This window comes from Octopus bimaculoides, chromosome 5 (genome assembly GCF_001194135.2).
Source record: "Octopus bimaculoides isolate UCB-OBI-ISO-001 chromosome 5, ASM119413v2, whole genome shotgun sequence".
NCBI lineage: Eukaryota > Metazoa > Mollusca > Cephalopoda > Octopoda > Octopodidae > Octopus > Octopus bimaculoides.
The window spans coordinates 31254415-31269313 of NC_068985.1; the positions used below are offsets into that span (position 1 = coordinate 31254415).

The window sequence follows — 14899 nt, forward strand, 5'->3', positions numbered from 1 at the left end:
TATCCAAATATAATAAGTATTTCATATTAATTCATTTGGTACTTATTGTTGGTTGAGATATATATCTAATTATTGTTCTACTTACGATCTGACGAGTAGCTATATTTTTGAATAGAACTTATTTTCGATAATTTCAATTGATTTTAATCGATTTAAATTTCTTTTCTATTTGAAAATTGGTTATGAAACACGTGTAATCTTTTTATTATATTTACTTTATATTATACTCATTTATTGTGCTTTTAATTATTAATTTTTCTATATGTGATAGTGGATTTTCATCGATGAGTTCTTGAAAATTGGTTATTTTCCCTAAAACTATATATATATATATATAGATATATTGGTAATGGGTCAAAAATACCTAGTGGTATTAGGTTTCATCCTCTTACACACAAGGACTTTGCCTTCCAGCCTTGAGGTCATAAAATATATACCAAAGAACTAGTCAATATAATGAAGCCTCTTGACAGTTACACCCCACACATATTCATAGACCAACGTCTGGAAATCTTATAATGGTACATTCTGTAAAATTACTTATGCTTGGAAAAACATTCAGCTGTAGAAACCATGCCAAAAAATGGAACATACAAGCAAAATGTCACCCTCTCTGACCCATCTAGGAGAGGTGTGACTGAATAAGAACCAACTTAGACCATAACTCACCTAACCCATACAGATATGACAAACATGAGTCTATACTTACTATAAGGCATGATTTATTTTGCTGGACTGTCTGCTAATTTGTATTTAACACTACAGAGTACAAACCAGATGTGAAAAAAATATAAAACCAGCATTTTCTCTTTACAAGTTTTTATTGTTTCTGTAGATCATGGCAAATTATAAAAATTTTGTTTGGTTAACCAGTTTTATGTGGCATGGATGAAAAAAAATATTTAACTCGTGTGGAGAGTAAATGTGTTTTCCATTAAAAAAAAACATACTTTACATTGTAAAGCAAGTCAAAATAGTTGATAAAACATTATTGGTCTGATGTAAAACACTTTAGACATAAATATTTTCTTGCAACCTGTAATTTCATTAATATATCTATATTCATTTTAAGGCATTTTGACATTAAGAGGACCAATCCTCTAATGGACAGCTCAGTGTTAGAGAAAACAGGCTGTCCTTGCTGCTGGGTTTCAGTAGGATATACTGTGATAACTTCATTGGTCAAATAGTAAAAGAAAAAAGATATAAAGCCATGAATTTTGTCTTGTGTTTTCTTTTATGTACTGTATATACACAAAAAAATGGATGAGTTCATGAATGTTAAAAATATAAAATAATGTCTATTTTTTAGGTGGTGGCCTGTAACAGCCAACCACCACAGCATGATCTCTTTCATAAGGTTCAAGTGTCAGCTGCTCAAGGGGTTTAATTTTTTCAGCCTTCATTTTGTTTACTTCACCAGCAAATACTGCTTCTGGTTCTGCTGTAGAATCTATACAATTAGCCTGCAACACAGAAGGAAAAATAGTTCAAATAATATATTTCAGTGTTATGAAGGATATGCTGGAAGACAGAAGCGACATTAACAATATATGTGAAATGATTCTAACAAGTAATTGAAACCAAATTAGACTTGTCTTGGTTACATCATTCTACATTAAGCCAATAATTCCAATACAAATAATTGCTAAGTAACAGGAATGAAATATATCAGGTTGGAAAGAAGTCTTATTGCATTTCTGGCACGATCACTTTGAGGGTACTTGTTCAATACTTATGCATTAAGTTTTACACTGTTCTTTTTCTTTCTTTGCAGATAACTTTATACCATAGTGGTTAAATTTGTATCAACTTTACCCTTTTAAAATTAGTTTAGATCACACCCATATAAGACAATCTATGTGAAGAGGTTAAAAATGGTACTGCTTCTTTGCTTCAACATCTGAAGAATTTTACACCCAAGGGATTAACAACTTGCCAAATAGAAAGATAAAGTTGTCAGTAATGAGGGGAAATATCTTGATTAAACAAATGAATTAAAACTTGAAAGAAGCATTTGTTTCTTTCTCACCTTAAAATATAATGGAACTTTCTTTCCAACATAATACCAAGTAAAAGAGTAGAATTTATGCTTTCAAATTAAAAATATAATTTTTCTACTAGATCAAGAACAATTTTCCCAGTATATTAATATTACTCATTCTACTGCCAATAGAAATAAGCAGTTAAACTGATTGTGGCATTACTTTTCAATTGAGGTGTAAAACAAATATGAATCAAATATTGTTATTATTTAATTTGAAGATATTAAGAATTTACCTTAATAGAAATGACAACATATCCATTGTTCTTTAAAAAGTGATGTGCATTCAAAGCAACGATTCTAGCTTGGTCTGGTTGAGCAACATCAGAGAAAATTGTATCAACTATACCTGGAAAAAAAAAAATATTTATGATCAGCATTGAAATGAGATACATTATAAAGAATACAGAGACTACAAAATAAATTGATAATACTAATGCTTACCAACTAACATTCTGTATTTCAATGGATGTCGAGCATCTTCAATAATTGGTACAATATTGGTGCGTTTTGTAGCAACATTTAATAAATCACGACCACTACGATGGGAAAACTCTACAGCATAGACAATACCGTCCTATAGAAAAGAATTTAGATCATTAGCAGAGGCCAAGAAGTTGTATTTACTTTAAACTTAATCAACAGACTAAATGCTAACTCAGCTTTATCTTCATATTTCTAACTAAATATCTCATACCTACACAAAAAAATTCTCAAAATTGATCATAAGATATTTCCTGACAGCATCTTTCCTAATAAAACCTTATTTGTTGCTTTGGAAATTTCTTATATTATCCAAATAAACATCTTCCAGTTATTAGTAAGTCTTGGTGAGCAATCTATCCTCATGGATTTAATAAAGGGTTCAGTTCTAAATTCCCAAAAACATTACTGAAAACAACAGGCACCTTAAGATGGTGAGAGAGAACTACCAAAACATTATATGACTATAAACAACCAAAATGAAGGTATTTACTCTGAATGTTTCAGTATAATACTGATTTTTTACCTCATACATAATTTTGAAAACAACATGTACATTACTGAAAGCGACTTGAACCATCAAAAGTTTTCTCTAACATGTGAGAAAATATTTCAATTCTATCATGCAGGAAACATTCCAGAATTTTCAGTACTAACACCAAGAACAAAAACTGGAGTGACAGATATATAAAAATTCCCTGGATTTACCTATTCAACTTTACATCAAAATACCAATACAAATCATGTTATGTTAGTGATAATGTGTGACTTTATTAATGTGCACCATCTAACATTGTTATAAGTTTGCGTTCTCTGAATTCATTCTACATTCTATTTCTGTTATTTATTCTTTTTCAAATTGTAAAGACTTCAGATTTAACTGCAGGCAGATACACACACACAGATAAGTGGACTTCTTTCATTCTTCGTCATTCTGATCCACTCTCAAGGCTTTGGTCAGCCTGTGGCCATAGTAGAAGACACTTGCCCAAGATGCCAAACAATGGGACTAAACTTGAGACCACATAGTGGGGAAGCAAACTTCTAACTTCAGTCACAATTGCATCCACTTTCCCCATATGGAAAGTAATCCAATACTTCACAACCAATATCCATAAATGAAAGTAACTAAAGTTTAAAAATTGTACTTCCCCCAGACTTGGTATTCAAAGGCTGGTTTCTAGGGACAAAAATGTTAATTTTACCAATTATCAAACAGAAACAAAAATTCAAGTTGACAACTCACTGGACCAACGAGATCTGAAACATGGCTAACTGTGGTTCCTGAAGCAGCTCCTAAATATAAAACTTTGCTTCCTGGTTTCATGTGGATGTCATCAATTCCACCAAGAATAGCTGCTGCTAACTTAGACCGGAAAGGATTCCATGATCTGTATTCAATTTTTTTGTCTCCTTCCTGGAATTAGAAAAAATAATAATAAAAAAAAGATTAAATTTGTATCAAATAATATGCAATATTGTATGAAATTACTAAGTATTAAAGCTAGCAAGCTTTCTGATCCTATAATGCATCCAATAGTAGATAATACAAAGCCATTTCTACAGAAAAAGAATTCGTAGAAAAGAATATTCAAAACTCAGTGCATAAAAATGATTATGTTCCAAGTTGATCTTTACATGACGACTACTCTATCCAGCCCAAATATTCTACCTGTCTCATGTTCGAACTGGTCAGAACCAACCTCTTATACTTACCCTACAATATCATTCTAAAAGTAAACAACCACATTAAAATTTTGAAGCTATGACATAAGCCATGACTAATTATGACCATTTAACATTCAGATTCATTGATGCAATGCATTATTTATCTACATTTTAAAAAATTAACCATGTAGTATCTTGCAGCTTCAAAATTTTGAAGATGTGATTGTTTATGCATTTAAAACAGCCATATCTGGCCCAAATAATCTATCTATTTTATGTTCAAACCAGACAGATCCAGCCTCTCACACCTACTTTACAATGTCATTCTAAAAGTATGCAATTACATCATCATCATCATTTAACGTCCATTGTCTGTGCGAGTATGAGTTGGACAGTTTGACCAGGGCTGGCAAACAGGAAGGCTGTAACTAGGCTCCAGTCTGTTTCGGCAAGGTTTCTACAACCGGATGCCCTTCCTAACACAAACCACTCCAAGAGTGTAATGGGTGCTTTTACGTGCCACTGGCATGGATACCATTTGCGTGACACTGGTATCTGCCACGACTGCAGTTTAACTTGGCTTGATGGGTCTTCTCAAGCACAGAATAATGTCAAATGGACTCAAGTCATTGCCTCTGTGAGGCCCAATGCTCAAAGCCCAGCATAATATCAAATAGTCTCAGTCCTTTCCTCCATGAGGCCCAGCACTCGAAAGGTGCTTTTACATGCCACTGGTACAGGTGCCATTTGCGTGACAGCAATATCTGCCACGATTGTGATTTTACTTGGCTTGATGGGTCTTCTTCTCAAGCACAATATAATACCAAAGGTCTCAATCACATCACTGACATCTCAAAAGTGAGATAATGAATGATTAATTCAAAAGAATGTGAATAAATAAGTACTACATTTGACAGAATATAAAAAAAGACAAGAAAAAAAAAAGGACACCTTACTTCAACAACAATTTTTTTCTCGCCATATACACTATCTCCAACGACCATATTTTTTGTAACCAATACATCTTCTTTACCACGAGCAATAAAAACACCTATTTGAAGTAAGATTAAAACTATTAGATACATGAAATAAAACAGGACATCTTAATGAAAGTAAAACACAATCAAAATAAGCACTGAAGACTGTCACTATTAGCTTACCTTCATGTCTGTGAGGTTCAATTATAACTTTCTGCCCACCTCTCATACCACCTCGGCCACCTAAAAAACAAACAAATTTAAGTGTACTCTCAAGACTATTATCAGGAAGAGTAAAAGCACTAAATAGCACCAAATATTTTAAGAAAATAAGACTCAATTAAAAAGATATTTACCCCCACGTCCTCTGCCGCCAAATCCTCCTCTGCCACCGAATCCTCCTCTGCTACCAAATCCTCCTCTGCCACCTCCACCCCGGCCACCAAATCCTCCTCTACCACCACCGCCACCTCTACCACCAAAGCCTCCACGTCCACCAAAGCCACCACGACCACCTCCACGTCCACCACCTCGAGGTGAGAATCCTGAAAGAAAGAAAACAGAACATTATTTAAATTATTTTACATGGTATTAAATCCTGAATGAAGTTACAAAATCTTTGAATGTCAATCTTGATATTATAATGAAAATTAATAGAATCAACAATGACCACAGTTTTAATAAATTTGAGTATTAAGGCAGCTAGCCGGCCAAATCATTAGTATGGCAGGCAAAATGCTTAGCATTTCATCCATCTTTACATTCTGAATTCAAATTCTGCTGAGGTTGACTTTGCCATTCATCCTTTCAGGGTCAATAAACTAAGTACCTGTTGAATACTGGAGTCGATGTAATGAACTTACTCCCACCCTCAAAATTGATGGCCTTGTGCCAAAATTTGAGTATTGAAACTATTTAAGGACAACCACTATGTTGCTAGTTTTGTTTATCTGCAAAAATATCATTCAACATTTAGTGTTTCTTTAATTTTGATATCTTACCGATGAAAGCAGGCAGAAATACATTGTGATTATCAGTTACATCTCATTCTGAGAATCAAATCACATTAGGGTTACTTTTATCTTTCAGCCTTCCACTAACAAAATAAGTAGTACAGTAAATTTAACAGTGTTCTCTCACTTTGTGAAAAAGTCAGTAAATCGATTTTCTGGTAACTTAGATTCTGAGATTTCTTTTTCAGCTTGCTACCTCACCATCAAATTATTCTGCTACATCTTATTCAATTCAAAATATAGTTTCATCAAGAGAATTCAATGCTTTCAATTCTCAGTTAAAATTTGGTAAATAACTTGGTCAAGCCTTCAAGTTTACAATGCTCTTATTGGCTGGTTCTCTGTCAATAACAACAATGAGTATTCAGTGGTTCAATCAAATGAATTACCTGCTCGTTGAATTAATGATGTTAATACACCTCCTCTGATAGACAGGAAGAATATTATCTCACTTGGAAACAGGTGAGAGTTGACATCAGAAAGGGCATCATATAGAAAATCTACACACAAATAGTTCTGCATATATGTATATGCATTTTTTTATAGGCACAGGCATAGCTGTATGGATGAGAAGCTTGCTTCTCAACCACATGGTTTCAAGTTCAGTCCAACTGTGCAGCACTTTGAGCAAGTGTCTTCTATAAACTCAGACCAACCAAAGGCTTGTGAGAGAACTTGGTAGGCCAAAGTTCTCTTTTGTGTATGTGTGTCAAAGTGCTTGGACCTCCTTTGACGGATAAGAAGATTGAGCATTTCACAGATACAATGTAATTCTTAAGCAGAATCAGCATGACAGTGTGTGACAAAGCTGTACCTTTGAATTACAGGTAGAGTCCATCCATCAGACACCTGTACAGTTTCCATCTACCCAACTTCACTCACAAAGATATGGGGTGATCTCAGTCTATAAAAAAAAACGACACTTGATCAAGTTGCCATGCAGTGGAATTAAACCAAGGGTCTCGTGATTATGAAGCAAACTTCTTAACCAATTGGCCACAATGCATCTATACTTGTTATTTAACCCCAAGTTAGACCCTAATCAAACAGACCTACAATCAAAAGCATTCTGACAATGACCATCCTGTCTTTTTTTTCTTTTCTTTTTTCAGGCATAATATATCCTGGACTAGATTGCCTGATATTTCTATCCTTTTCTCAGATAGCAGAATGTATATGCTACTTCTAACTAGTCAAGCAACGACAAGGACTCTCTTGTAAACCAATGGGAGCAGGGCTGAAGCATGAATTTTTCAAAGGTGATGGTTGCTACATCCAAGAGCTACGACAAACAGGCTTCACAACTTGGGGCGTTTCTTTGTTTTTCATAATTTTACACATTCACAATTACTGTAGTCACATTTTCTCTAATATCTAAATCAGATATGTTATATCAGGAGACACTTTCTCTAGTTTGTGTCTTTTGCTTGCCAATTTCTAGAAACCATGTTTCAAGTATTTTTTGAAGCTGATATTTTTTTTCTTTCCTTCTTTCAATAATTCAAAATCAACAATACATCAGAATGCTTTCATATAAAATTCTGCAAAGTTTAAATACCAAAGGTGAACATTATTTTAATTTTTTCTTTGGCATGGTCCTACTAAATTTTGGCCTGTATAAAGCCTTTCTTTTCATATTATAAATAATACATAAAAAATTCTAATTCATAATTAAGCTTATCTTGAAATTCTCTGAGGGAATTTATTGCTAGTTAGGTTAAATGAACAGTAAATATTCTACGATAAAATTTAATTACATTGTTAGGAATTAAAATTGTGTAAATTATTAAGTTTAAACTAGAAAAAAACCTTTTGCTCTAGAAACCAAGTGAAACAGGAACTTTTTGCAAATTATTTTTCAATTTATTATTCTGTAAATGGTTATAATCATGCAGGAATACAAACCATGTTTTAAAAAAAATCTTCAGTAAATTTCTGTTGATAATTAGTTACTATGTTCAATACATATGATTTAAGTCTAAATATATATCAATTGATAATTAATCCACTAATCACTTAAATACCAGGTTTCCCCGATGTATTTTAAAACTTTTGAAGTTACAGAATCTGCTAAATTAAAGAATGCTCCAAAATAATCCTGAAATCTATACATTACTGAACTATATGAATAATCAACAGATCATTTTGTGTGTTCCTAAACTGTGCCAATTTACTATGTCACTATTTCATCGCAAGTTACTTTCAGCCTGTCGTATTGTTTTTACATAAAAGAAGCAAAAAGATTTCCAAAACACGTCGCTTTATTTCAACATCTCAATTGTCTTTTTTTAAATATCAAATCACGTAACGTTTTTTTTATTAAGGTACAAAGTGTGCCTTAATCATAATTTGTAGAATATACTGACACATGATGTTACAGCCAGTTTATCAAATAAGAAGTTAGCAATTATAAATTAGTCAACGTATTAGGTATTTATGCCCCATATGAAGTTTTACTAGGGACTTACTTATTCTCACAGAATGGTTCAATGGCACTGATGATTGGTCAGTCTGTTCCACCTGCAGTGTGTGCTGCACTCACTGAATAGGAGTTGTTTGAGCACTGACATTCACCCTTGCAGGCCAATGTTGGTAGATTATTGTCTTATCTGTTGAGCTGGCAAACTGAAGGCAACCTGTTTCTCTGGACTGCAAGTGTGACCTGTTGCACTGGAGCAGTCGTCCATCACTGTGCATTTTGACGATGGTTACCATATCTAATTTTCTTGAAGGACAGACACTCTGCTGCCTATAACTTAATTCAGGAAGGCCTTTAGCATTTCCGTTGTTATTTCTTTCTTCTGGCATTCAACCTTTCTCAGATTTGATTGTCTTTACAATCTGTGATAGTAAATATTTCCTTACCGTTATTAAGACTTCTCTCTCCTCCGTTTTCTGGGTACGGATAGGTTTCTTCTTGGTATGGATCATATGGGATACTTGCTCCAAACCAATGTGGACGGGGATTTCTGTTTTGGTACATAGTTGTTTTTGTAAGGCAAAATTTTTCAAAATGGTGTAACCTGTGGCATTTTCTGCATTCTTTGTTAAATGCATGACAGTCTTTTTTTCTCTTTCCATGGTTTTTTCCACATCTTCCACACGATCTGGTATTTTTCACCGTTATTTCATGACATGAGTCAGTTTTTCCTTCATTAGCATCATTATAACATGTACTGCTTTCTATCGTAACTTCATATGTCCGTATGCTCTCAATAGCTAACTCGAGAGTAAGATCTGGTTCGTCTACAAGATTTTTTATTTCATTTCTCCATTTCAGTCCTTTTATTATTTGTTCAAGGATTCTCTCCTCCTGGTTTGTGCCGAAGTCGCATCTTTCGGCTTTTGATTTAAGTCGATCTAAATATTCGTCAACTGACTCTTCAATTTGTTGTATTAAAGAGAACTCTAAGCGTTCAACCCATTTGTTTGGTTTTTCTATCTGATGGGCTTCAGAAGTTCTGAATAGGTTTGCTGATATTTCTTCCTGTTCAGCCGTCATTAATTCTCGACCCTCACCTATGCTAAGTAAAATATAGCTGTTTAAGTTTTTCGTCTAGTTCGTTAGCAATGAAATAAGAGCTCATAAAATCGACCCATTTGTTAAGTCTCGCACTTGTTCTCGTTAGACAGAATCTTGGGAATAGGATTAATGACGCCACCATTTCTCACGCTTGCCGCTCGATTCAGTTCACTTGGACACGTTTAAAAAAAAAACACAGAAAACTCCTTTACCATATGACCATCACCTTTGCAATTATTTGCTTTCATTTTTTTTTTATTACTTTTTTAATCTGTAAATATAACAGGCATATCGCTGTACCACTGCCACTAAGGCATATTTGTTGTTTTACACAAATGAAGCAGACGGATTTTTAAAATATGTTACTTTATTTCGCCACCTAAATAATGTTTTCTTAAATAGAAAACCACGTGATTCATGAAGGTACACTCAAGGGGACGTATCATCGATACATCATGGCCCAGAGATATAATTCGTATTTGTGTTGAATAACAACTGCATTAAAATGCCTGACCAGAGATTTTATGAACGAAATAAAATTGTCATTAGGAACTTTATTTTTCTTAGTATGATTATTTTTATTCTAAATTCAAGAATTTAAAATCTGTATGGTTCTTAAAATACATAACTGAATAAACACAAGTTTTGCACAACTGATCAATACAATATTATAAAAAATCTTTCTAACGTCGATGACAATATGAAATAGTATGTTTTTAATTTAATTTTCAAACATTAAAATACTACAGCAAAGCAATTTCTCCACTCTTGCATTAATAGTAATTGCTTTCGTCCTTTTGCGCAGTATACCGACACATGCTGTCATTCAACAAGATAGACATGTTTTCATTTAAACAAATATACATTCATTTGATTAATTTAAAACACTACATCTTCAATGGTTTCACATTAATATATAAACATGAGTAACAATCTAAAATGCTCAATGAGACAAAAAAAAAAAGTGAGGGATATTTCGATATAGTCATAATACAAAGTGACCATGCGGGAGTAATTCAAACGAGTGCGTACCGATATTCCCTCGCCCGCATTTCCTCAGCCCTTCTGTAAATATTTCAAAGGAATCGAGCCAAAATTTTTGTATTCCGCGATGACTAAACTACGGAATGGTTTATTGATTTACACACACATAATATATATATATATATATATATATATATATATATACACACACACACACACACACATAATATATATATATATATATACACACACACACACACAGAAACTCAGTGGAAGCCACGTATAATTACGGATGTTATCAACCGGTTATTTTCATCATACTTAGACGAGGTCCCAAACTTATTATTTGCCTAATGTTATCAGCCGGTTACTGCTGTCGGGAAGTTTTTGTCCCAAAGTGATCGCAATAAGAGGCTTCCACTGAATATATAAACAGAACCAACAGGTTACAGTTCAATCACAGTAGAAAATAAACATCGAACATATAGAAAAAATTCCTTACATATATATTATAAAAATATTTTATACATGTCAATAGAAAAGTTTAAGACTTACCGGGAGGACCCATTTCAGATAATTATTTCGAACTAAATTATCCACGTGCGTCTAAAGGAAGTAGTTAACTGAATTGTGGAACTCTTCGACAATGAAAAGTTATTTGCTCATCAAAGTTTGACTTCCTCTCACGAGACCGGGTAAAAACTATTCTGGAACCAAATAACGAAATTTAATAAAGTCAATTAGAAGTAATATGCATTTTTAATATTTGATCTTCTAGTAATATTTTCGACATAAGCGCATATTTTGCATCGACAAATGGAAATGATGTTAGAGGAATGAGAATTAATTTATTTTGTTTTACATGCGCGTGTATGTACGTAAATAAGTCGTCTAAAAGTCCATAAGTCAGGAAAAAGATACACTTGTATTTCTGTTAATACACTGGTTATATTACCCGAAGTGGGCGGAGATAAAGATCATGGACCGCACCCTATTTGCGATTTTGGGGGATTTTATTTTTATATGAACACACTATATGGAGGGCGGAGATTCCGAATCTGCAAAAAAATCTGCATTTCAAAATTCAAATCCCACCCCTAAATTTCTTAAATTTTCACTTAAAAAAATTTTTTTTTTGGCGAAATACGTAGAAAATACGGAGATTATGATTCTGAAGAAAAAAAAATTCTGTCCTTCATTCCCAGGGAGTGGTACACATGTCATTCATTTCCAGAACGTTGTACACGTCATTCATTTCTAGGAAGTTGTACACACCCAGAGGATTCCTTATTGGCTATCTCTGATGAGCGTAGGGTTATACAATCAGATTGTTACCTAACACTCCGTCATATCCCTAGCGCAAAACCGATTGGTAAGATCAGCCGTGATGAATATATAATACTGTACACTTCGGATAATATATATTTTAATGGTGACTACAGTAGCAGGGACGTCAGTACCAATGGTAGAGGCACCAGTAACAGTGACAGGAGCAAATGTTAATAGATAAACATTTCACTAGTTTGCATAGATACAGATACGTTTTCAACAGGCACGACCTTAGGGTCTCTTTTAGCTGTGCCCCCAGTATTAAGAGCATTCTAGTTAGCATCTCTAGACTACAAGTGAAGGCAGGATATTCATGCAAGGACTGCAACAGATGTTCATTGAGGGACCACTGTGAAACCAAGGGCATTGTCTATGAAGTCAAGGTACTGGCCAACTCTAACAGCAGCAGCTCCCCTAACGGTGACTACAGTTGCAAGGACATTAGTACCAATAGTAGCAGCAGCAGAAATGTGAACAGAACCAACAGCACCATTGCCAGCAATAACAACATCAATGACAGTATCCCTAATGACCACAGCAGCATCAGCATCCCTAATGGCTACGTCTACAGCAGCAGGCTCGACAGTTCCAGTAGCTGCAGTGGCAGTACCATCAGCAGCAATAACAACAATAACATCGAAGATAAGCAATGGCGTTATCCCTAACAGAAACAGCAGCAAAGACATTGCTAATGACATCTACAACAACAATGACAGTGCTTCCATCAATGGTGATAGCCATAATAACAATAATGGCAACTTGGCCAACACTGGCAATGGCAGCACCAACACCATCACCACCTCCAATGACGCCAACACCAGCAGTACCAGCACCAGCAACAGTGGCAGGAGCAACAGACACACCACTGTCATCACCCAACCACAGAGATACATCGGTTGTTCCAGGAACTCATTCAAGCAATGCCTCTCCAACCACAGATCCTCTTTAAGGATACCGGAAAGGAGATTCGTCACGTCATTAGCCAGCCATATTTTACCCCCAGGCTCCACTATAACTTTCCAAAAAATGAATGCCCACTGGTGGTTGGAAAAAAAAACAACTTTATTTTTAATATTTCACCACAATTATTTAATACAAAAGAATCTACTAGTATGTCTTTTATTAAGTACTGAGTACAAAAAAAGTACATTATTGACTAAGATAAAAATGGTGAATCACTTTAATGAGAATCTTGTGCCTGACAACTACAGCACCACACCCCACCACACTTTTTTCTAGGTCCCACATTGGAAATCACTGCCTTAGAAGGACACTCTCCTGAGAGAATGTTTAAGAACCTGGATGAAAAATCTTTTTAATCTGGCTATATATCATGAGACTATTTGTATTTTGTATGCAGAATGCTCCTCTAACTGAATTTATCTCAACCATATCCATTGATCATAGAGCTAAGGAAAAATAAAGGAAAAGTATGGTGCTGATTATGTATATCAACAATATGTTGAAGGAAAATACCTCAGAAGAGCATGTGGCGTATTAAATGCAAATGCTGTTGAATCTTACATATATAATGTTTTTTTTATGTTGGCATTCCATCGCTTACGATATCGAAGGTTCCAGTTGATCCGATCAACGGAACAGCCTGCTCATGAAATTAACGTGCAAGTGGCTGAGCACTCCACAGACACGTGTACCCTTAACGTAGTTCTCGTGGATATTCAGCGTGACACAGTGTGACAAGGCTGACCCTTTGAATTACAGGCACAACAGAAACAGGAAGTAAGAGTGAGAGAAAGTTGTGGTGAAAGAGTACAGCAGGGTTCGCCACCATCCCCAGCCAGAGCCTTATGGAGCTTTCGGTGTTTTCGCTCAATAAACACTCACAACGCCCGGTCTGGGAGTCGAAACCGCGAGTCCACTGCCCTAACCATTGGGTCATTGCACCTCCACATATATAATGTAACTAGTTACAAAAGCTTTGATGAATTGAATCCAACCTATTAGTTTACTAGATGCATGAGATTTCTACAAATGTTAGGCCTCACTATCAATGAATATGTGTAGGAAAGTGGTTATACACCATTAGGTGTATACCCGCTTCCGTACATTAAATTTCTTGAAGAAACAACGGAACGCAGATTCTGAACTATCAACACAACAATATTTATTTACAGAGGAAATAGGCAGCACTTCGCCCTTTGGTTGCTGAGACGCCGTCAATGATGTTGGTGGTTATTTGTCTAGCTCCAGAGTTGGAATGTTGGAGACAGACTGCTATGTCTTGGCTCTTCGTCAGCCGGCGAGAAAGAGAAATGAATAAGGGCGCGAAGCTTGGATATCGATGACTACGCATGCGCATGAGACTCTTCCTGTGTTCCTTCCGGAACTAGTCCCTGCGCATGCGTGGATAATCTTTCCAGAAATGTTGTCTGCTATTTAAGGCATCACTACATGGCTCCCCTGCAAGTGCCGAAAGCACAAAAATAGAAAATTTGGAGGGACGCCTGAGGCAAGATGGCCACCGAAACCACCCACCAGATGTGGCACAAACATACACAAAGAAAAATCAAAGAAATGAGTGTACACTTGTGAGATACATGCATGCAATGTATAAATGAATTGACAATGACAAAACAACCGTGATGACAACTGTCCAGGAAACTGGAATCACTTGATGTAAAAGTCTGATTTTTTTGTTTTTTCTGAAAGGAAAGAAAATATATGAGTGCACAAGTGTGTGTGTGAGAGAAAACACAGAACATAGTAAAAGTGTCTGTAATATAGACTGTGAAAAGTCTTAAAACACTGAGATAGAGAAAACCAATTCATATTAAAATTCCACAAGGAGATAGAATGTTCATACGCAGGAAGTTGCGGTCAAGGAGCAGAGCTGTAGTTGAGCGTCGGATGCTGGGAT

The 14899-nt window shown here is 35.0% G+C and overlaps 1 protein-coding gene across 2 annotated transcripts; it reads right to left on the reverse strand.

The window, feature by feature from the left end:
- Positions 1–802: 802 nt before the first annotated feature.
- On the reverse strand, positions 803–11401 carry LOC106867866 (rRNA 2'-O-methyltransferase fibrillarin). 2 transcript variants are annotated; one of them, XM_014912918.2, is made up of 8 exons: positions 11248–11401; positions 5529–5717; positions 5356–5415; positions 5152–5246; positions 3774–3944; positions 2489–2621; positions 2281–2393; positions 803–1466 (listed from the first exon to the last, which is right to left on the reverse strand). In XM_014912918.2, the coding sequence occupies exons 1-8, from the start codon at positions 11258–11260 to the stop codon at positions 1302–1304; spliced, it is 939 nt and encodes a 312-aa protein (XP_014768404.1). In that variant the 5' UTR covers positions 11261–11401; the 3' UTR covers positions 803–1301. The 2 variants fall into 2 exon arrangements, with proteins under 2 accessions (XP_014768404.1, XP_014768403.1); XM_014912917.2 differs by lacking the exon at positions 11248–11401 and adding an exon at positions 9051–9792.
- Between the last annotated feature and the right edge of the window lie 3498 nt (positions 11402–14899).

What these genes read in the sequence shown, in the direction of transcription:
- LOC106867866 (XM_014912917.2), bottom strand. Translation starts at nt 9,687, where the DNA reads ATGACGGCTGAACAGGAAGAAATATCAGCAAACCTATTCAGAACTTCT. An exon ending in AGAGAGAAGTCTTAATAACG is followed by an intron (nt 5,718 to 9,050) that starts GTAAGGAAATAT and finishes TCTTTCTTTCAG; the next exon opens with GATTCTCACCTCGAGGTGGT. An exon ending in TTTCAGATCTCGTTGGTCCA is followed by an intron (nt 2,622 to 3,773) that starts GTGAGTTGTCAA and finishes TCTTTTCTATAG; the next exon opens with GACGGTATTGTCTATGCTGT.